The 22267-nt window shown below is 40.9% G+C and overlaps 1 protein-coding gene across 4 annotated transcripts; it reads right to left on the bottom strand.

Annotated features, from left to right (window-relative positions):
* Window positions 1-991: 991 nt before the first annotated feature.
* On the bottom strand, window positions 992-19669 carry LOC129100715 (adhesion G protein-coupled receptor G3-like). Of its 4 annotated transcripts, none has more exons than XM_054610160.1 (15): window positions 19495-19669; window positions 10628-10700; window positions 9716-9981; window positions 9387-9573; window positions 9086-9131; window positions 8720-8819; window positions 7416-7538; window positions 7085-7201; window positions 5853-5895; window positions 5623-5729; window positions 5363-5478; window positions 5013-5275; window positions 4820-4919; window positions 4372-4646; window positions 992-2396 (listed from the first exon to the last, which is right to left on the bottom strand). In XM_054610160.1, exons 2-15 carry the CDS (start codon window positions 10689-10691, stop codon window positions 2269-2271), a joined length of 1935 nt encoding a protein of 644 aa, XP_054466135.1. In that variant the 5' UTR covers window positions 10692-10700; window positions 19495-19669; the 3' UTR covers window positions 992-2268. The 4 variants fall into 4 exon arrangements, with proteins under 4 accessions (XP_054466135.1, XP_054466143.1, XP_054466151.1 ...); XM_054610168.1 differs by having other exon boundaries at window positions 5013-5272; XM_054610176.1 differs by having other exon boundaries at window positions 7094-7201.
* Between the last annotated feature and the right edge of the window lie 2598 nt (window positions 19670-22267).

The following is a 22267-nucleotide window of genomic DNA, read 5'->3' as shown; positions in this document are numbered from 1 at the left end:
AACCCATCTGCACGCACACACACACACACACACAGGCGACAAAACTTGTGTTTTGCAGAGCACAGTGTGTAGTAGAACAGCGTGCCGGCATGGTTGCATGGAATACGGGACCCTGTTCTCAGTATTAGTTAATACACGAGGGGTGCAGTGCAGGTATGTGTTGGAAGGTTTCGGTTTCTCCACCTTAGGTCAATGTTTACCTTGACAATAAACAAGCACAGAAGACGTGTGCTTCACTGAAGAGGGAACCACAAAGCTGAATTGAATTCTGAAAGCTTAAGACTGTATGAGGTGTATATTTCCAGTTAAAAGGTACATTTTACTGTGTTGCTCTGTTTATTTGCCATTATGAGAGGGTGGACATTAAATCAAGACACACAACTAAGGATGATAGAATCCAGACTTATTTCAATCCTGGTCCTTGATGTAAAGCAAATGTGCATGACTCCAGGTTAGGTGACATATCATCAACAAAACCGATAGAACAAATATCTAAAATAGTTTTCTTTGGAGCACAGAAGCAGCCACTAGGTGGGCAGACACAGAAAAGAGTGCAGACGCTTTGGTGGCAGAGTCGCCTCGTGATCTCCCTCATGTTTATGGGTCTGGTTTGAGGTCATCTTTAGCACTCTATGGCCTGGTCATGTCTCAATCTGTTGGCAGTGATACAAATCGTCTAAGAGAGGAACAAAAGGCTGTGGTTATTAAGCTTCTCTGGTAGTTTCGTTTTCTTCTTTTAGATCAGTTTTGACTGTGGAGTGGATGAGTATCACTGTCCTGTGGAATGAAAACAGTACACACATAGTGGTAGACACAGAAAACAAGCAGCATGTTTGTGAAGAGAACAAGAAATCTAAAAACCTCCAGGGAGGAAACGCACAGGGAAGAGATAAGAAGGAGGGACTGCTGAGCAGGGAAACAGAGAGCCTCCGACATGTTGACACTTACTCTTCAGAGGAACACACAGTCGTTCTTTATAACCAAAAGACGCTTTATTAGTTCTCTATATACATCCACAAAAAAGCAGCTATACACAATCATTTGAGTGGCAAAGCATGTCACCTCAGTAAATCTAAAAAAAAGTGCAAATATCACAGTATCTAAAAACTCACATTATATATTCACCAACATATGATATATAAATGAAGATTCAATTTAGATTTTAAATTGGACACAATTTTCCCAACTAGTCAGTTTAAGTTGATTAAGTCTTATTTGGTCCATTTTTGAAGATGATTATTTTTGACACTTATTATTTTGGAATAATAAAAAAAAAACGAGTCATCCTGGAGTCATCTATTATAAAACACTCAACTGTTATCTATTCCACTGTGCACACATTCTGTTTATGAAATGTCATCTATTGCATGCATATTAAAACAATACAAAAGACAACTCACTGAGATAAAAAAAAAAGAAAGGATTTAAAATCTAAAGTGCTACAAAAAAGTACAAGTACAAAATTGAAAATAAAAAGCTTATCTAAGGTTCAAGGCGAGCTTCAATAATAATAATAATAATATATATATCGTTTTTCTTTACAGACAAAAGAATGGAAAGCACAGCACAGTAACCTGTAATCATTTAACATCCTCACATTTTCCTGTCTAGATTTAAAGCTTAACTTTATATCCAGTTTACAATTTAGAATCTCAAATAAATTCTTTCCCTTCTCCAACTAGACCCAGCCTAGGTTTTCTACAAATATAGGCTCCAGGCCTGTATTTCCTGAGTGATGGTCTCATCCCTTCTCCACCGTCCCCGAGAAGGTGAATCAAGTGATCAAGTTTGTTTTCTTCTTTGAGATCAGTTTTGACTGCTGAGTGGATGGCGTTGATTACATTTAGCTAATCTCCATCCGTGTTCAATCTGTAGCTCTAATTAAACAAACAGCATTTATTGCAATATGGTTCTAACATCCGATGACAGATGACTAATGAACACAATTTGCACCCACAAGAATTACTTAGTCTATTAAACTGGATGAGCTGGTGTTCCAATAAGGTGTGCTTGTGTTTAGCAACCAGAGGGATGAGGGGTGGAGGATGTATGGAGGGCTCGCTTACTGCCTTTTGGAGCCGCTCTTCAACTGCTACCAAACCTGACCACAGATTTTCAGCTGATGAAACAGCGAAATCTACAGCGGACAGTTCTTCTCTGTTTGGTCATCTACTTTGATAAGGAGACCGTAATTGGATTTGTTGTTTTTGTTTTTTTTACATAAAAAGCTTTAATGCTGCAGCATTGATGTGCTACCAAACAGTCCATCTAGCTCTTCTCCTGGGCCCTTAACATGTGCTGCCTGGTGGACCCGGTGCTGAAGCTGCCCAGAGAAGGGCCGTTGGCCTTTTTCCGCATCCAGTCCAGCATGTAGAACCGTAGCATCAGGAGGAAACCTGGGAGAGCAGAGCAGAAAACGAGGTTCAATTCTCTATCTATGTGCCATAAGTGGTGGGTGGAGACACAGTAAAGGCATGTCAAGGCAGGTCTCAAATATATCACATCATATCATAACATCATCATTTATTGTATGTGACTGCAGCCTAACTTAAAGCGAGACAAATGGTAGGAGCTTGCTTCATCTGTTCCCAAAAAATAAAGAGCAACTGTAGGATATTTTCACTTGTTTTATCTTACTTTTGAAACAAATGAACCTGCACTGTAATGATGTGAAATCATAATAAAGAAATCTACCGCACTGGCTGTCACAGGATATTGGAATGTCTATCCTCACATTTTTAAGACTCCAAAGACTGTGAGCATTACTGGTACATTTTTAGTTACTCAATTCTGTTGCAGTTTATCACTTTTAAGTTGTTTCATAGGAGCAGGTTTACGAGACTTAATATGAGACACGTTGCGTGACGAACGATTTGACTGTAAAGAGTGTACTGTCTGTGACTATCCCATACTCTATAGTACACATCTGCTACAGGCTAATCCCTTCCATTTGTAGTCCAATTGGTATTGACCAATCGGATTGAGCAGCTTGGGTTGAATGCAGGTAAACAGTTTGTGTCGAGAGTAAAAGAGGTTCAACTCATTTGCTGAAATGCAATCTGGTGGGGTTAACGCAGAGGCGCCGTATATGGATCTGGTAGCCGTAGGGACATGTCAATCATATGGTATCCCCGCCCTAAAGTATACTCGGCTTTATGGTCTATTTGACCCTTAATGGGACATATTTTTACTGAATGAGCATCATGCTGTATTGAAGAAGACTTGAAAGTAGAGGTTGATAATACTCATTAGTAATAAATCAAGTGAGAAGTAGGGTCATTTTCTCATAGACTTCTATACAACCAAAGCAGTCGCCCCCTGTTTTCCAGTAGTGAGAATGCAAGTTTAAGACACTTCAGCATTGGCTTCACTTCTCAGAGCTGGAGGTTGCCTCCTGGTCTTGCCCAACGACACTTCGACAATGACTGGGGATCAAACCAACGTGCCACAGCCTCCCCTTTTACTTTTAGAGATATACATAAATAATATGTGTTTCTGTGGGACTAAATCAATTCATTTGGAAGCTGGTCTCGTTCAATTTTTAGAGAAAGAACTTGATGTCTAATCATTGTATCCGTGAAGACATAGTTTCCAGTCTGCATGCCAAGCTCAGATAACTGGCTCTTGGCTGTAGTTGCCTATTAACCTTAAAGGCCTGAGAGTTGCTTCGATCTTCTCATCTAACAATAAAGCTAATATATGGATTTCCCTTTACTTAAGTATTTATTTTCATGCTCACTGGAATGTGTTTGTGCTTAAGGTCAGCTGATATTACAACACCCACCTTCTATAAAACTAAAATGTAACAATTAATATGTCAATAAACTATCACTTTTGCCAGTTGGCATAGAACAGTCTCTTACTGAACTACTAATGTGCAGCAAAAATGGGGTTAATAGGTTTAGCTCTTGGACTTGAATCAAAAACAAGCCCCCTGCATGTGAGAGGAAGCAGCTTTTCTTCTGATAGGCACCAGTAACAGGAGGCCTTGATTAAACCACGGCCATTGTGTCATTCCCACACTGATACAATGGACCGCTGGCTCCAGATACAGTCACCAATCTCTGAGCCAACAGTGAACATACCCCTGACTATATATAGTTCTGTGAAGGTGATAATGATAAGATGATGATAAAATTACACAAATATGTAGCTTGTGGTTTTGTTTTAAAGTCTTTTTCTCCCCTTTGGATAATCAGGTTAATCACCTAGATGACAACAATGTCGTTTAAGTCTAGGGAAAATGCAACTCTCAGTCCCATTGTGATACTACATTCTGTGATAAGATCTCTTCTAAATGAGAACAAAATAGGCAGACCACAACATGCACAACATAAAAGAAATCCCCAAGAGCAATCTGGAAGGACCGACCTTGAAAAGAGTTGAGGATGCAGGAGAGGAAGAGGACTACGTCAGAGAGGGGTCCAAAGTCCAGGAAGGTCAGACCCCAAGATGTCCCGAAGAGGCAGCTGAGGCCCCAGATGCTGAGGAAAGCCACGCTGTTCTTCCTCCATTCATTCCTGCTGCGGATCTGCCAGTAGACCAGGAAGAGCATCACGACGCCAGATGACACCAGGAGGGCCAGGACTGTCATGTTGGTGAAGTAGTGGGCCAGCAGGGCCTTGTTGGAGTCTTTCATCCAGCACCTGGAAACACCAAACACAATCCCAAAGAGGACGAATGAAACGCCATCATGATGTTCAAATAAATTTGTATTTCTACTGAATGCTGCTGTCAAATCATGTATTTGTATTCATACACTATCCAGGCATTTTGTTTCTCCACAGTAAACATCATTGTGTAAATAATTCTTGTTTACATCAGATAAGGATTGGAGACGTCATCGCTCGGCACCACCTCTCTCAGTCCATAAATGTCACCTACAGCAGCCAGGATGATTACAGGAAGGGCAGGGAGAGCTGGAAAGAGATTTAAAAAAACAAAAAAGGTCATATATTAATACCACGTTTACCTTAATATGCCACGAAGAAATATAACTTCATAACACTCACCGAAGCCGACCAGGTTCCACACGAAGGGGTTCGGGGAGGGTATGAAAACCATGTAGACCAACCAGAAGGTGTGGAAAACTTCCACGCCCATCCAGGTAAAGGAGCTGAGCAGGGTGTAGTGGAGGCCTGCCCCCACCCAGACACACACACGCTCCCCTCCCACGTTAGCCAGGATCCCGGTGAAGAAGAAGAGCAGGTTGAGGAGGGCCAGAGACACAGCTAGGCCCAGGTGGATGGGTATGGACTGCTCCTTACATCGCCTGCTAGAGGGAGAGAGCGGAATGGAAAGGTTACTTTATTGTAATATATATATATTTATCTATTTTGATAAACTACATATGAAAAAGTACCTCTTCCTGCAGAGATAAATGATGAGAGCGATACAGCTGATCACAGACACGGCACAGCCCAGAGATGTAATGGCGGTCAGGGCCAGGAGGTGGCGCACTGGGCGAGGCTTCATTTCCTGCAGTAAACAGAGCAACAGGGCTTTCATACACCGAAACACAACTGGTTCTGTTTCCATAATGTGTGTATAAAATCATGTCTATGTTGACATTTTTCTATTTCTAGTGTAATGAATTAGCAGTGTGTCTGCTGCATGTCTCACCACCAGCACGGAGAAGTAGGTCAGATGGTTACAGAGGCACTCTGTTTGTTTCGGCCCTTTCTGATGCATCTTGCATCCATCCATCAACCAATTGACCTGCAACGGATCTGCACAGAGCAAATACTGATTTAAACATGCTTCATTAACATCTACAGGAGTAACAGCAAATAATCAGGGAAGAACATATACATGTTGGATGAATATATATATATTTTTTAAAGGGTTCTAACCTTTCCTGGTGTCCCATGAAACACACTTCCTTGAATGCAGTTTCTGAAATATGATAGATGTTTAAATAAATAACAAACGCTTCACTTGATTCAGTAGCTGTTACTGTAAACACATTAACACACATATAAATTAATTAAAGTTACTTTTTGTGTTGATTTTGCGGTCCCTTTTTAAAAGCGGTAGTGTTTCGGATCACCAGAGACCCTATAGAAAACCTCTCATTTAACGGCAGCAGGCTCTGACAGTCTCCTACGAGCAGTCTTGGTCCAGGTTCTCCTGTACCTCCCTTCCCTCCATCGAGCCCAGCAATGCGGCCTTGGCTCCTGGCCGGAGGAGTAGACGCTGCCGCCGGGAGCTGAGCTCTCCTCCTCCCACCAGAGCTTCTGACTGCAGGTTGAATGCGTAAGCGAAGCCGGATTTGGATGGGCTGATCTCTGCTGGAGGTCCAGCTGGAGTCTGAGCTAAAGCAGTTTCTAGTGAACCTGCATGATTTCATCTGATTTTGCGCGGATCCGACATGGTGGCACTGATAACATCCGTCCTGGTGGCACTGATAACAATAACTGTATAGAAATAGATCAGCCATATTTTTGCTGATGCTCTCCTTTCCTTATGTAGGTCATTACGAGTGGTATTACATTGATACTGTCTCATAACCAGTTAAAAGTTCCTCAAAGTAACTATGAGTCCTACATGCAGAGTCTGGCCTGCTGCGTGTCAACTCATCACCGCAGGTAGTTTAAGTCACAGTAAAATAACAGTTCAGCCATAGACGGTTTTATGTGCGTGTCTGCATCGCAGAGAGGAAGTCACAGACTGTCCTAAGCATATAAACAGCACAACCTTCAAGTGGTTTCTGTGTGTTCTCTGTGCTCATGAGTAGACGGCTCCAAACAGACGTCTCAGAGCTGACAAGTGATTCTTGGTTATTGCAACAAACCCCATTTGAGGAGTTCATGAAAAAGACGTCCACCAAAATATTTATATATTAGTTATTATAAATATACAAATATAAGTTAACAAAAATATTCAACATACTGTATGAAGAATCAAATGCTTGCTGAATTTTGGATCAGCAATTTTTTTAAACCAGATTCCAGCTCCGTATGATTAAAATCAATTTAATGATGCGATTTTGAAAGTATGGATTTGGACAATGTGATGTGGGCCACGATCTCACTGGAACACACAAAAACCAAAAAAAAAAGGCACAAACAGCACACAAACTTACAATTATCACCTCATGGTGAAAGACAATCCTGATTGGCTCAGACAGATCAGCGATGATCTCGTTCTCCATGCTGATTTCCACCACATCGTCAAGAACCCTGACATCCTTGTGACCCTCCTGGAAACACACACACACACACACACACACACACACACACAGATCGTTACCTGTCCCCTGATATAATACAACCCATTTATTTATACAAAGAAGAACTAAAGTATTTCAGTCAGTAGAACTGGATGAAATAAAATGGCAGATGAAGTGTGCCGTGAAGTCACTTCGGCCTCTCCTCTCAGCTGCCCGTGTTGACTGAAGGTGAACACAGCCTTACCTGGAACAGGGAGTTGCTTTTGAAGAAAGTGCAGACAACTCTGCTGGTCATTTTCGCGGCTTGTTTCAGAGCGGGGGGGAGGTAGATGGTTGTACTGAACTCTGCGGGCACACCTTTAGTGGCCTATGTAACAGAATAAACACAGAGATAGGACCACTGCATGGGTTAGAGATGGCAGACCAGGGTTTGTGTCCATTCACTCTCAAGTCAGTACATGAAAAGAGATAACCATTGTCCATTCTTGATCATTCCATTAAATACATGTAGAAACAATGTGAAGAAAATACATTCCCCCCCCCCGTTTCGTTGAACCACCCTGCTGCTCTGCCCCCATGCTGTCACATGGTTGTAATTAGTGCAGTGGATCTGTGGGTGGATTGCTGGGTGCTTACAATCACACAGTCCTATTTTTATGTCAGCTTTCAAATCCGTCCTCTACTTGTCAGTAAAACGCTGCCCATCGTTCTCTTTCATGTGGTTCACCTCTCACCTATTTTCTCAGCTAAATCACCACCACCCTGGACATGAAACAAAGTGTTACCACAGCTACTCATTCACTGGGTTAAACACCTGCTATAAAGTGAGCAGCTGATTAAAAGAAATGGACGTGGACAAACACAGGAGGGATGTAGACGCCTCAGTTGAGCTGCATTATACTGTGGAGAATTCACTAGTGGGGAAATAGACTTTGAATGAATAAATTAATATATTTGTGAGTTAATTTCTGAGCTCTTAATGACATGAAACTGTCCATCTCTTACCATGAATGTTCTCTTTGCTGCCACCAAAGAAGACATTTTAAGACTATCAGCTATTGCTATTTTTTGTTTTCCTAGCTACTTGAAAAGTTGTCAAGTCACTTACTTAATAATAAATAATCAGTGTGTGTTAGGATTCCCTATAATTATTATATATTACATATTCTATGGTTCCAGCAAAACATGAACAAGATCACACATTACATGTATGCACTTATTCCAGTTTCTGTTTGTGTCGCAGAGGAAATGCGCCTCATTTTTCGACTACGCAGCTGAAAGGCAACGAAGAGGGAACAGGTGTGGTCACAGTCTTGCTGTGTTGGCCTGCGTAGGCTGCGGTGAAGGTTAAAAACATGTAAATTCAAAGGTAATCCTGAACATAAGAAACAGAAGTGTATGCGTTGAAATGATGATGTTACGAAATAGATCCGGTGGTGAAATAGTTTTCTCGGCAAACTTTGATTATTTTGTCTGTGAGTGTGTGTGTGTGTGAGTGTGTGTGTGTGTGTGTGTGTGTGTGTGTGTGTGTGTGTATGTTATCCTTACAGGCGCTGTGATGTTGTAGCCTCTGAAATCCCGCTTCATGTCCACCTCAACTCTGCGAGCGCACGGATGCTCCATATTCCCTAAAGCAGTGTCTTTAGTCCTGCACACACATCAACACACACCACCATGATCAAAATAGAGGCTTTTAAAGAAAGCTTTTAAAAGAAGCATGGTTATTTTTGTAACCCCCACCCTAACATGGTATTAACTTATGCTTCCTGTTTGTAGTCATAGTTCCCTGAATTACATAAAGTGTGATTACATGAAGTGGACTTAGCAATTAAGACAGAGTCACTTGACAAAGGATGTGATGATAAAAACTGGGATGGTGCATTTAAAAAAGAAAGAATAGAGAGAGGAAATTACATGCTGACTTGGGTGGATCCCTGGCTCTCTTCATCACATAATGTTTCTGCAAAAAAAAAAACAACAACAACACAGTTTTGAATTTGACAGATTAATCAGAAATGTTCTCTTCATTGAGTTTGGCCTGAATGAGGTTTTGAGTCTTACATAGATGTGACTGATCAAAAGGATATTTTAACAAACAATGGTGAAACAGTGACTTATAGGAGCAGGAAATAACACAGAGAAACAGTGAACCCTTCATCCCGCTAAACACGTTCCATTTACAGATGTACTGTAGATCGCATTCATTCTCCCTTACTGGAGTCGATGGAGATTCCGTTGAACGTGTAGGCTGTCAGTACTTTGCCCGTGATGACATCGTTTCTGACCGCTCCATTGATGATGCCGAAGGGTCCCTCGGGTGTGTTGGGACCATGAGACAGATAGGTGCAGCAGTTGCCCTGCAGGCTGGTGGGCCAGCACAGAGTGAGGTTCTTCCCTCCGAGCTGTACAGCGAAAGGAGAAAAAAAACGTACGTGTCAATGCTATCCTCTATCATGGAACCAGATTTTAAAAGGCAGGAAACATGTTGTCTGTAAAAATGACCTGCAAGGAAAAGCAACAAATCCCCATCTTGACTCCATTTACCTGCAGCTTCAACTGGTCCAGCAGTGGCTCCCAGAAAACACAGAATGGAGTTTCCTTCTCAGAGTCAAGGCCGAGCTGCTCGTGGGGAATCACTCCAGACCGGCTGCACTGAGCTGTGATCTGCCCGGCGATGGACAGGGAGCTCTCATCGGCTGAGATCGAGAACTCACTGCAGCCCGGGGAGAGGTTGACGTTCAGGCTCAGGGAGCCCATGCCATGGCGCCAGGTCCCACAGAAATTCCACTCTCGGTCATTTACACTTGAACCTGAAGGAGATAAAAATGTGTAGGCACAAACTGACAAAAGGTGGCTTAAAGTGAAAACATGTGTGCATGTGTCTGTGTGAGGACCTTCACAGGCTGCTCTCTGCCTCCAGTCTGTACCTCTGCAAAGTTTTGTTGCACAGGTTTACAAAGAACCACTACCAACAACATATATCATTCAGAATGATTTCATTTCACAACCCCAAAGACTTACCGATCCGTACTGGAGCCCACACAGTTCTCACGACAAGTGAAACTGCATCAGTAGCAAGAGGAATTCTATTTGTGTCGGCAGAATATTTTCAAGGTTGTTTTAGGAAGCACTTTCCCAGTAATGCTTCACTTATCATTAAATATTAAACATTAAACACACTATGGCAATTAGGTTATTAATCACACTGTTTGATGACAAATATATGTACAAATATATGTACAAATATATGTACAAATGTATGTACAAATAAACAGAGAAGTTATAGCAGTTTAAAGTCTCCGTGTTTTGTTCAAATGCAAATGTACGTGACAAAATCAACCCCACGGAGGAAACCTGTAGTGTCTGTTTGATCGTCTTTTCTTGAATATCTCTACACAATATCTCTTAGCCACTTAAGATAAAAGGTTATTTTTGGTCACGGTGTGGTTATCTTACCCGTGGAGAAGAGGATGATGAAGACGAACGCAACCCTCAGATTATCTGTCAGCCGGTGCTCCATTGTTAACAACTGCAGTTGGGAAACAAACACAGAGAAATGCAGTTGTAAAAGAGGAACACGTCCGTCTCTTCTCTCTGAATGGGCAGCACATTAAAAAAATGAAACCGACTGCTGGTGAAGAGGGGGGATTAGATGGAACGGCAGATTATAATGTTAAAGGCACAACACAAACATATCTCACACATTCTTTCTAGGAGCAAAACTCAAATTCGACATAAAACAAAAAGTCCCTATCTGGGGGCAGCACAGGTTCGACATAACAACCTTTTTTTTTTTTTTTTTTTATGATACTATTCTTATCCAGACACCTGCTTTGTTATATACACTCTATTATCAATGAATACAAATGAGTTCATGCTCAAAATACACACAGGGACCTTTCTACGCTGTTATCAATGGAAACAGTCTTCCCCTTGACTGGCACAACACACACACACACACACACACACACACACACACACACACACACACACACACACACACACACACACACACACACACACACACACACACACACACACACACACACACTTAGTCTTTCCATCCCCGTTCAGCAAATAGAGTTTTCTCGTAGCAAGTAAAAAAAATAACTTGGCGGATTTTGCCTGTTTTAATATCAATATACTGATGTTACATTAAGTAGATTAAAAGACAAGACAAAAATAATTTCCGTGAAGAAAAAAAAACACCACTTTACACCAAATAAGACCTACTGACAGTCATATGAGTGTTACCACACAGACGTGTGACAATTAACCACACACAAACTTTTCTGTCATTTTCAGTTTCTACCAGACATGTCAACTCATTCCAGATGGCTGTCATTGCACGCAATTTCCACGTCTACCAGTTTCCTGCATGTTATAACCCACTTGCTAGCTTTGTCGCAGCGCTGACATAAGAAAAAACAAACGATACGGTTGTGACCGTGATGCGGTGCCGTGCAACGACTTTGAGAGCTTGTTGTAGATATGCGGACTCCGATTTTGAAAGGGCGGGGGGGGGGGGGAAACAGACGCGGTTGTCTTGACCTCAACCCCACAAGAAGAGGAAACGGTGGAAACACACACACAGCAGCAAGGCAGCAACAGTAAAGATAAGGTGAGAAACATGTAAAGCTGCAAAGCCTGGAGGGGGGGGGTGGGGGTGAGGGGGTGAGAGGGGGGGGGGTTCAGATGAACTCTGAAAAACACACCTGATACTGGAGATGGACCTGAGGCCTTGGACAACCACTCAAGAGACAGACTCGTAAACAAACGCACAAAAAGAAAAAAATGATACTGAGCAGCCCAGTACAACGAGCTACAGTAGAACACTTTAACTGATGGTAGTAAACTCACGCACATATACATTTTTTTTTATATCAAAGTTTCATATTTCAACAGCCTCACACACAGGTACTGACTGTTCAACGTAATCAAACTCATTAAATGAGCGATGTACTGTGTGGCTTCAGAGTCAGCAGTGCTAACATTAATCTCCCCGGTTGGCATGCCAACCTTCAGCTGGTATCGTCTTATAGATGGCTAATTGCTCTGATAGTAGCAATCCTTTAACAAGCTGTCTGGAAAACTCCATACAGCAAAATGTCTCACTATGGAACTCGTGAATGGGCCCGGTGTTACTGCAAAGCATGGAACTGCACAAACAGGCTTGTATTCTGAGCTTTTTTTTACTGAAAAACTGTGTTTGGGAGCAGATGGTGCCTAATTATTCAAAATGTATAGAGCAGACCTATGTTGTGTTCCTGAAGACCCTGAGGTCGGAATTATCGCAGTTCAAATTGCTGACCGTGACTAACTTCTGTGGCAAGTGTTCACATGATTGAACTCTAAGCAATGCGACCTCTAGATTTCAGGTTTTCATCTTAACCAGGTTTAACTCGTGTTTTTGACCAGCCAACCTCCCAACTTGACATTGTTACGATGGTCTAATCAAATATTTAGCAGTCCAACGCACAGTATCTGCACATGATATATTCTGGCTTTAGGTTACTGGAGCCAATTCAAATACTGTGAATACATTTGAGCCATGGCTTAGAATCCTAGCAAAAGTCAGGTTCCAAACATGTTCGAAAAAATGATTCCTGATTGAAAATACAAGTGGACCATTCCCACCATTACATGAATCATTATGTCGATCCATGTTTGAAGTTCATCATAGATTAACAAATGTTTTTTAAACTGACGTTGAAACCAAGAGGGCCTGATTAGAGCGCTAACAGGTTCTGATTTCATGTGCAGTAGGTGTCAGAGCTCTCTGAGGGTCTAGCTGCCAAAACGTATTCTTCAGTCTTCAGAGTGTGTTTAAAATGTGTTACTCTGCTGTCATGAATCTTAACACCTCCGTCTTCTACATTACGTGCATTTGGATCGTGCAGCTTTTACGCCAGGCTTGCATTCCACAGTTTTAGCTGTGAGGTGGACTTCTGGGTTCAGGAGCACTCGTATTAGTTGCTGCACTTACTGTATTCGTATCAGTTCGCTGCACTTATTGAATTTGTATTTGTTTACTGCACTTATCCTATTCGTAGTAGTTTGTAGCACTTACTATATTCGGATTAGTCTGTTGCAATTATTGTTTTCGTAGTAATTTGCTTCTGCACTATACTTTTGCTCTGGTTTATGCTTTGAGATGCTTGTTTAAGAAAGGAGATGCACTTATGTCTTCTGGTGACTAGTAGTTCTCTTGAATACCTATGTTGAATACACTTCCTGTAAGTCGCTTTGGATAAAAGCGTCTGCTAAATGACTGTAATGTAATGAAATGTAATTTAACCGTAAAGTACGCTGTATGAATTGATTGGTTTTACACATGGCATTTTATTTCACTTTGACTAAACCCTGTGTACATGTAAGTTGATCTGTTGCACTGACCATCCCCAACAGGAATAGATCATATATATAGTTTTTTTGATTTCCATGACAATTCATTATTTTGGGGCAAAATCAACCAGCAATATTAAGTGTGAAGCTGAGTGAAAGCGATACTCTATAATAAAATATGACGTAGATTACTTTCGCTTCAGTTAAAAAGCTAGGAGATGGTGTGAAACTGCAACCTCTGTTTATTTGACACGGCATTACTTGGATGCTTTGTGGTTTTGGCACTTCCCCTTTTTTTCTTTTTTATTCAAGGGCATTAAAAAAAGTGTGGTGAAAAAAAAGGGTGTTATCTTTATAATGGTACTAATGTGTCACACACACCCAACCTCTAGACACACACACACCCACTTGCAGGGTATCGTGGTTTAGCAAACTGCAGTGGACTTTACCCGTGACCAATATCATGCCTCAGCTGATCACAAAGTTCAGCGAAAAAGCCAACAATGGTTTAAATTGACTTGGTTATATTATCAGAATAGAGATTTGACCGTCTCTCAACGACCAAAACGAGTACACTCAGTGAAGCGGCCTACAAATATTGTGGCGGTCTAGTATGCCAGAGCATGCAGAGACTTGCTGTGGTTGAAACCTCTGCCCACATAGCCCTTCACAAACCTACCTATGGGTGTGCAGGTGGGCTGTTTAAGCGTGCTTTCATTTTTGCAATATCAATATTTATTTCGTGATATAATAATAAACATTTCATGGTTATTCGGCTGAGTAATTCAAGTGCAAATAGTTCATTCTTAAAATCAAGAAATAAATATTCAGCGGATGTAGTTAACTCTGAAATTCATGACTCACATTATCCATCATGAGATCTGAGAACGAAACTTCCATGTCAGCTGAGCAAACCTTCTTTCTGATTTTTTTTTTATGGTTCTTTAAAATCAGAAACTGTTTGTGGATGACAATTGATTGGGGATTTCAGTTTTTCTGACAGATCCAGATAAATAAATACCTGAAAGATCAAGGTAATTCATCAGATTGATGGTAAACGGATAGCTACCTCAGTATAAGTGCTATACCAAAATCTCGTACACTTATAATCTATTCTGTCTCAGCTGCAGAATATATACTAACCTTTCTATCGCCTTTTCACTCAAAGTTAACAACCTATTGTTGGCACGTGGAAAAAAGTACAATATAAGATCTGTAATCTTCTGTCTGAATTCAAAATGAATAATGTATGAAAGACCAAAATGCCGAGCAAGGCGGTGTTGAAACATATTTTAGTATACTGATCTATGAAGTCTGTTAGTTTGAATCTGTTTGAGCTTGTTTAAGAAAGGAGATGCACTTATGACTTCTGGTGACTAGTAGTTCTCTTGAATACCTATGTTGAATACACTTCCTGTAAGTCGCTTTGGATAAAAGCGTCTGCTAAATGACTGTAATGTAATGTAATGTAATGAGCTTGATTATTTTGAAAAAGTAACCGCCTTGATTAGTTTAATCAAAATGGTTATTATTTTTTATATATATATATATATATATATATATATTTTAAACACGTTTCTCTACATTGAGTTCACTTTTCAAAGCTGCCAACACAGCTCATTCTAGCGACATTCAAATCTCAGGACCAACAACTCTTGAACAGTCGAACACTACGTCACTCATGACACAGTCACCAAAATTAACATAACACTACCAGCCTTTAGCATTAAATACTGTTCTAAAAGCCACTAGTAATAAAACTACATGATTGGTGATAATTACACACACTTTAACTAATGTTACATTGCTGATTAAATTCAGACCGACCAAGGAGCACACGGCTGTGTTTGGATTATTAGTGATGACACGTAACTCAACAACAAGACCATTGAGCAGTCATTCAGCATCACGCTGGTGGTGAATTCACACACGGCTTGAATGTGTGACTCAGCCCCAGCCTGGGCCATATCCCGCACATTACGGCTCTCTGACTATAAGCTGCAAAATGGATGAAGACGAAACACGACTGCTCAGAGGGGAGTGACTGGAGGAGCCCGAACCACAGTTCTCTTGAATTGTTTGAGCGACAATGTCCCCAACAACCAACACAAACCCCATCTGTGTACGTGCTCATGTGGCCGACATGTAGAAAGAGTGTTACCACCACACAGCGTGTGTATGTATGTGCTTTTAGAAATACAAAAAGTGTCTGATCTTTTGTATAGGTGCTTGAAAATAGAGCTTTACTTGCAGCTCAAACCTCTATAATCTCCCTCTCTCACACGGCGTTTCAACTTGCTGAACTGACGTGTAAACTAACTCTCTCTCTCTCTCTCTCTCTCTACCCCCACACCCTCTCTATTGTCCCAGCACGGCGCCCAGGCATCAATTCAGCACAAGAATTTCCCCTTTTCTTTCACTTCCCAGCTCTTGTGTGTGTGTGTGTGTGTGTGTGTGTGTGTGTGTGTGTGTGTGTGTGTGTGTGTGTGTGTGTGTGTGTGTGTGTGTGGGGAAGGCACTGAGCAAAGACTGGCATAAACGGATATGTGTGTGAGACGCAGACTGGAACACTGGTCGCATTACACATAGACTTCACATTTTTCAGTAAGAAGCGTACACTCCTGAAACTTGCTGCCTCACTGCTGTTGTCACTCCTCCGCACAAGTAGGATGCATTAACATCCAGCAACCCACGCATGCATTACATTACATTACATTACAGTCATTTACGCTTTTATGACTTACAGGAAGTGTATTCAACATAGGTATTCAAGAGAACTATCACCAGAAGTCATAAGTGCATCTCCTTTCTTAAACAAGCATCTCAAAGCATGCGTGAGAGAACCGGGGCCACCATAACCATAGGTCGCTTTGTGTATTCCAGTAAAAAATTTCCCTTATCTTCCTCCCACTGCTGCATCATATAGAGGTCTGACTCACCCCGTCTTCTACACAAGTCTCGTTTAACTTCACGCAAAGTGAAATGACAGCCAAAACAATGTGACACAGACAGCAGACAGGGCTGACAGACAGAGTGGGCCCCCGGAACGGCTCCTCTGAGTAATGTCTGAGCCGTTTGAAAATGTATGGAGGTGTAGTGTTTAGACAAAAAAAACAAGGACTACATACAGTACCAGTCAAAAGTTTGGACACACCTTCTCATTCAATGTTTTTTCTTTATTTTTTATTTTTATCTACATTGTAGATTAATATTGAAGACATCCAAACTATGAAGGAACACATATGGAATTATGTGGTAAACAAACCCATACCCTGCTTTATGGCGATTGAGACCATAACTCATGTTTACAATGTTTACCGAGGTGATAAATGAAGAGAAGTAGGGTCATTTTCTCATAGACTTCTATACAACCAGAGGAGTCGCCCCCTGGTGGCCATTAGAAAGAGTGCAAGTTTAAGGCACTTTAGCTTTAGCATTACTTATTCAGAACCGGAGGTCGCCGCCTGTCACCTCGTTTTTCTACAGCTCTATTATTGGGCAAAACTTTTAATTTGTCCATGGGTTTGTTTATAAATAAAGTGCCATTGTTAGCATGCTAGCAAACACTGTCATACACAAAACCAAGACGGGGAACGTGGTAGACATGATACCTGCCAAACATTAGCGTGTTAGCATCGTCACTGTGAGCGTGTTAGCTTGCTGATATTATTGTGCATTTTTTTTTTTTTTTTTGCTCAGCTAAAATCCTGATTCAAATAAAAGTTATCCTGAATTTATATTAGACTGAATATGAAGTTTGGATTTAGTCCTGCAAGTGTGTTTCTGTTTGCATTTGTCCCACTCCTCGGCAAGCAGCAGAGGGAGGGAGCAAAGAATGCGCATGGATGAGTAATTCAAGAAACAAAAGCGGCTCTTTGTTGTCAGGCCTTAGAGCTGAAGTGACAGGGAGCGTGAATAAGGGTCAAAGATCACTGGCTGCTCTGGAGGCTGTTTAAGCCAATGGTTAAAAGACATACACAAACACATACACAAACAGCTTTAACTCTCTACACAACAGTGCCATAATGACAGGGAAGGAAAATATATTTTCAAGTTTAATTTTGATTTATCAGTCTCATTTTCCAGCTCTTAAGAGCTTTCCTTCAAGAGCAAGGACAAAATCAAATTCATTGTTTTAGATGCAGGAAAAAAACACGACCCTTAACAAACTGGTCAGAAATAAAGAGGTTAGTTTGTTTCTTTTGAAGAAACAAACTAACCTCATTTGTCTTCTTGCATAAGCTGCTGCTGTGAGGACACCGTACTGTGCTACAGTGTCGTGCGCTGCTGCCAACATGTTTACGAGATAAGGTTTGCAGGGTTTTTTTTTCTTCCTGAGGCGCAATGCAAGAAGCAACTGGCATGCTCTGGCTGCTGTTTTACATGTTGATTTAAAAGCACATAGCATTCCCACTTCAGGACCTGCGAGTGAAAAGGGAAAGGTGATGGTCACACATTTAGCAGCTACTGTGGAAGCTGCTAAAAGTGAGACTTGTGACATCAAATTGAAAGTGCTCATAATAACACGAGTGTTTTTTTCTTCACATCAGAATGCAGCAAACTAACTAAAATAAACTGTCCTTTGCACAGAAACGTATGGACTTGAAGACCGGATGTAGTATTGGCTGATGTGGAATGTTCCTGAGGCTACATTTTTAGTTTGGACCTTGCATTCTTTGTGAACGCACCATAGTGATACAGAGTGCACGTCTGCACTAGTGTGTATGTGTTCCTTTATCTGTATCTTGCCGTCCTCTGTGAGGAAATTGGAGGAGCAGGTGGAATGCTGCAGATATGTCCTTTGGGGCTATGAATAAATCAATAAAACAACACACACACACATGCACAGACAGCAGCCTGCATGTTATTAGGGCCTAATTCACCCCCAAGCGTGGCCTTAGGTGTGGGTCACAGGGTTTAGTCTGCCATCAGGGGCTTTCTTTTCCTCATTATGAAAAATGAAGTCAGCACAAATGAGTCAAACATCCACTGCCATATTTGCATTTCAAGGGACTGGGTGCTAAAAAGAAAATTCACGATTGTCATTGTTCACTTTCGGTGCTGATCTGATCTGAGTGTCTTACAGATGTTTAAACTGGTGCAATGCCCCGTTTTTTTTTTTATTATACTTTTTCACACTTTACTGAGTGAGGTACTCTGATTGTGCACCAAGGCACAGTCAGGAAACCACATGCTCTAAGAGAAGCGAGGTAGAGCCTCTCTGACTATGATGCCTGTTTGTCAACACCATGAACCCGAAAACCAACTCTTGATAAGGGAAAATAATACACACAACACTTGGAACAACCCTGTTACTGTAAATACGGACACGGATACCTTTATGACACATCAGCCCCCAAAAAATAACAATATAAATGAAAAAAATGTGTCCAAATAAATAAAATAAAATATAAAAAGGGATTATTGAGATTTAGCACGAACAAAGGAGGACTGCAAACCAGGGAATTGTATTATTAATTATATAGCAAATCAATCTATAACTGGACAAAAATGTACATGCTCTCTCTCTCTCTCTCTCTCTCTCTCTCTCTCTCTCTCATATATATATATATATATATATATATATATATATATATATATATATACACAGTACATATCTTCTCATTCAACTACTTTGAAGAATCTAAAATATAAAACATATTCTATTCTTGAGTTTGTTTGCCACATAATTCCACATGTGTTCCTTCATAGTTTGGATGTCTTATTAATATATATTAATCTACAATGTAGAAAAAAAAAATAAAAAAATAAAAAAATAAAAAACATTGAATGAGAAGGTGTGTCCAAACTTTTGACTGGTACTACATATATATATATATATATATATATATATATATATATATATATATATATATATATATATATATATATATATATATATATATATCTGACATGCTCAAATAGATTTCATAGTCTGGAGTGTAATTGTTGTTATTGAGGTATGTGTGTATCCTTACCTTGAGCACTTTCCCCGTCAGTAGTGAAGGTTCCTTGTCTCCTCCTGTGGACTACTATATTTTCTGATGCCTGATCCTCAGGGTAAAACCGGACTTGCTGGTTTTTTTCTGACGGCTGAAGCTCTTTTTGAAATGTAAAGTCCTGAGAAGCAGACGCCGTCACACAGAGCCTGTTCTCCGGACGGACTGTCAGCGGGACTGAGGTGAGAGGACCGGAGCTGTGGTCAAGTCAGCTGCAACAGGACAGGAGCGCTGCTTCCGGTCATGAATTTCACAATGAGACCTGTGTGCATATCTGCTCACATACAGTAACCAGTCAAAAGTTTGGACACACCTTCTCATTCAACTATTTTGAAGAATCTAAAAATATAAAACATATTCTTGAGTTTGTTTATCACATAATTCCATATGTGTTCCTTCATAGTTTGGATGTCTTCAATATTAATCTACAATGTAGGAAAAAATAAAAATAAAAATAAAGAAAAACCATTGAAGGAGAAGGTGTGTCCACACTTTTGACTGGTACTGTAGCTCTAAGAAACCTTGTTTATCTCTTTTTTGTTTTATTCCCTCCAGTATAGACACATTTGATTTGAGTCTGTGGGCTATTATGGTAACCTCCATGTGTTCACTGCACCTGAATTCATACTCATAGCTCAGGACCTTGTTTAGCCAAGGTTTTTATGACAAATATTTCGCTTTTATTTTGAAGGCAAAGTCATTTCCAGTTATTCTATTGTCTGTGTGTCACTTGACTTGACTGCTGTGGAGACACAAGGTGGGAAAAGTGAAGCCAGACAGAGTGATATGGGTCTGTAAGCACAGGGGGGGGGGCACTCTCAGTTCCAGAAGTATTACATAACAGTGTTTCTATAATGAAGACACAACCATTCTGTTGACTCACAGCCAATCACAATCTACATTCCCCCTGACATTGCACGATGTTCATTGTGGTTAGGCTCGTTCCGTCGAGGCCTAGGATTGTGATAGAGCTCTATTAAAGATATTGCACATTCCCATATGTGCCTGGATACCATAGGAGTTATCACAGTGATGCATGTTAACTTGCTTATCTGCAAAAGCCTGAACAGTGCATGATGTAATAGCCTGTTTTATTCTTGTTCGGTGACAACAATATCAGATAGTGTTAGAGCGGTATGACTTCAACGCCACAGGCAGCTGGCACTCTTACAGGCTTCAAATGTTACCACAAACCACAGTTTCTTCTTTGTCCGCTTTGAACCGAGAAAAAAAAAGGGGTGAAAAGAAAATGTGGCTTCTCAAAAAAAACAAGCATTTACTGGCAAACATACAGCCCCTTTAGTATTAAGTTAGATGTATAGACTGAATAAAGAATTGAAACTTGCTATCAGCATCATCTCAGATTATTCATGAAAAGAAAAGAATCACAAAACACAAACTATTAAGAGCATCACTGGGACTGCTTATACACTGGAATTTCCTGTTACTATGACTGACAGCTTGTCATGTCCTTTGCTACAAATAGATCAAATCACTACATCTAGGAAAACACTGTCTTCCAATAGACATAACATTTGACATTATGGTTCTGCTGCCTCAATACATTTTTGATATGAGAAGATATGTTGAAGATATGAGCCAACAAAGATTTCCGGTATTTGGCCGACTGAAGTGAACCAGACACCAAGGCAAGGACCTTTTTTTGCAAGACCTATGCATGTGTGTTTCGTGCATGTGCAAAAGCCCTTTTGTGGGATTTTTTTCTACTTTCTGCTGTGCGGCACTTTTGTTCTTTCTTGTAAAGCGTGTGGTGTTTCTGGGCTAATGAAACGCCCCCGAGAAATTGAGTTTGATTGAACTCGACATTGACTGGTATTTGTATTCTGCTTTTCACAAAAGCATCCGTGGCGCACCTGCAGCTGCAGGTGTTAAAAAGCAGGTTAATGTTTAAACCCAGAGCGCTATCACAATGTCATTGTTCGTGCTCGCCCGACAATTTGAAGTGCTTGTCCCACTAAACACTAGTTAACTCTTTAGAATTAGGCCTACATCTTCTTCTCTACTAAAGAAAAAACAAAAGAGGGATAAAAAAGTTTGGTAAGAGAGGAGATGGGGAGAGGAAAGGGAGGAGGGGGAGGGGGAGGAAATGTCTAGATTCAGCACCTGGCTCCTCTTTTCTGTTCAACTGTCTACGTGAGTGGTTGAGAGTATGCGTTTGTCTGTGCAGGTGTGTTTGTGTGTGTGTGTGTGTGTGTGTGTGTGTGTGTGTGTGTGTGTGTGTGTGTGTGTGTGTGTCTGGAGCAGGATTTGTCGGTTGAATTGCGTGGGCTTGGCTGATAAAAGGCCCTCTGTCTCCGTGTTGACTGGCGTGCTTGGCTTCTCTCACACACACACACACACACACACACACACACACACACACACACACACACACACACACACACACACACACAGTGACTACAGTCAGAGACGATAGTGTCTCTTTGCGGTCAGAAAGAGTGAGAGTGAAAGACAGGTTGATGACAGTAAAAAAAAATAATAACAGCAGCATGAGACACTCAGTTGACAATATAACGCTTGCATGAGTTAGTTATCTTATCATCCATCTTGTAAAAAACCCAAAGCAGAAATTGTTGGTGACTGCTGCCCTTCCTTAATAGATTAACTATTAGGCCCGCCATTAACAGGACAAGGTGCAGCAGAGCATTAGATGTCTGTGCATGCTTGTCAGCAGCAAACAATGTCGTATACTTGTACATATTGGCCCCTGCGGTGTGCAATATCATCTCCT

This window comes from Anoplopoma fimbria, chromosome 2, assembly GCF_027596085.1.
Source record: "Anoplopoma fimbria isolate UVic2021 breed Golden Eagle Sablefish chromosome 2, Afim_UVic_2022, whole genome shotgun sequence".
Classification (NCBI taxonomy): domain Eukaryota; kingdom Metazoa; phylum Chordata; class Actinopteri; order Perciformes; family Anoplopomatidae; genus Anoplopoma; species Anoplopoma fimbria.
Note: the sequence above shows the minus strand (reverse complement) of the source record. Positions and strands in the feature narration are given on the sequence as shown.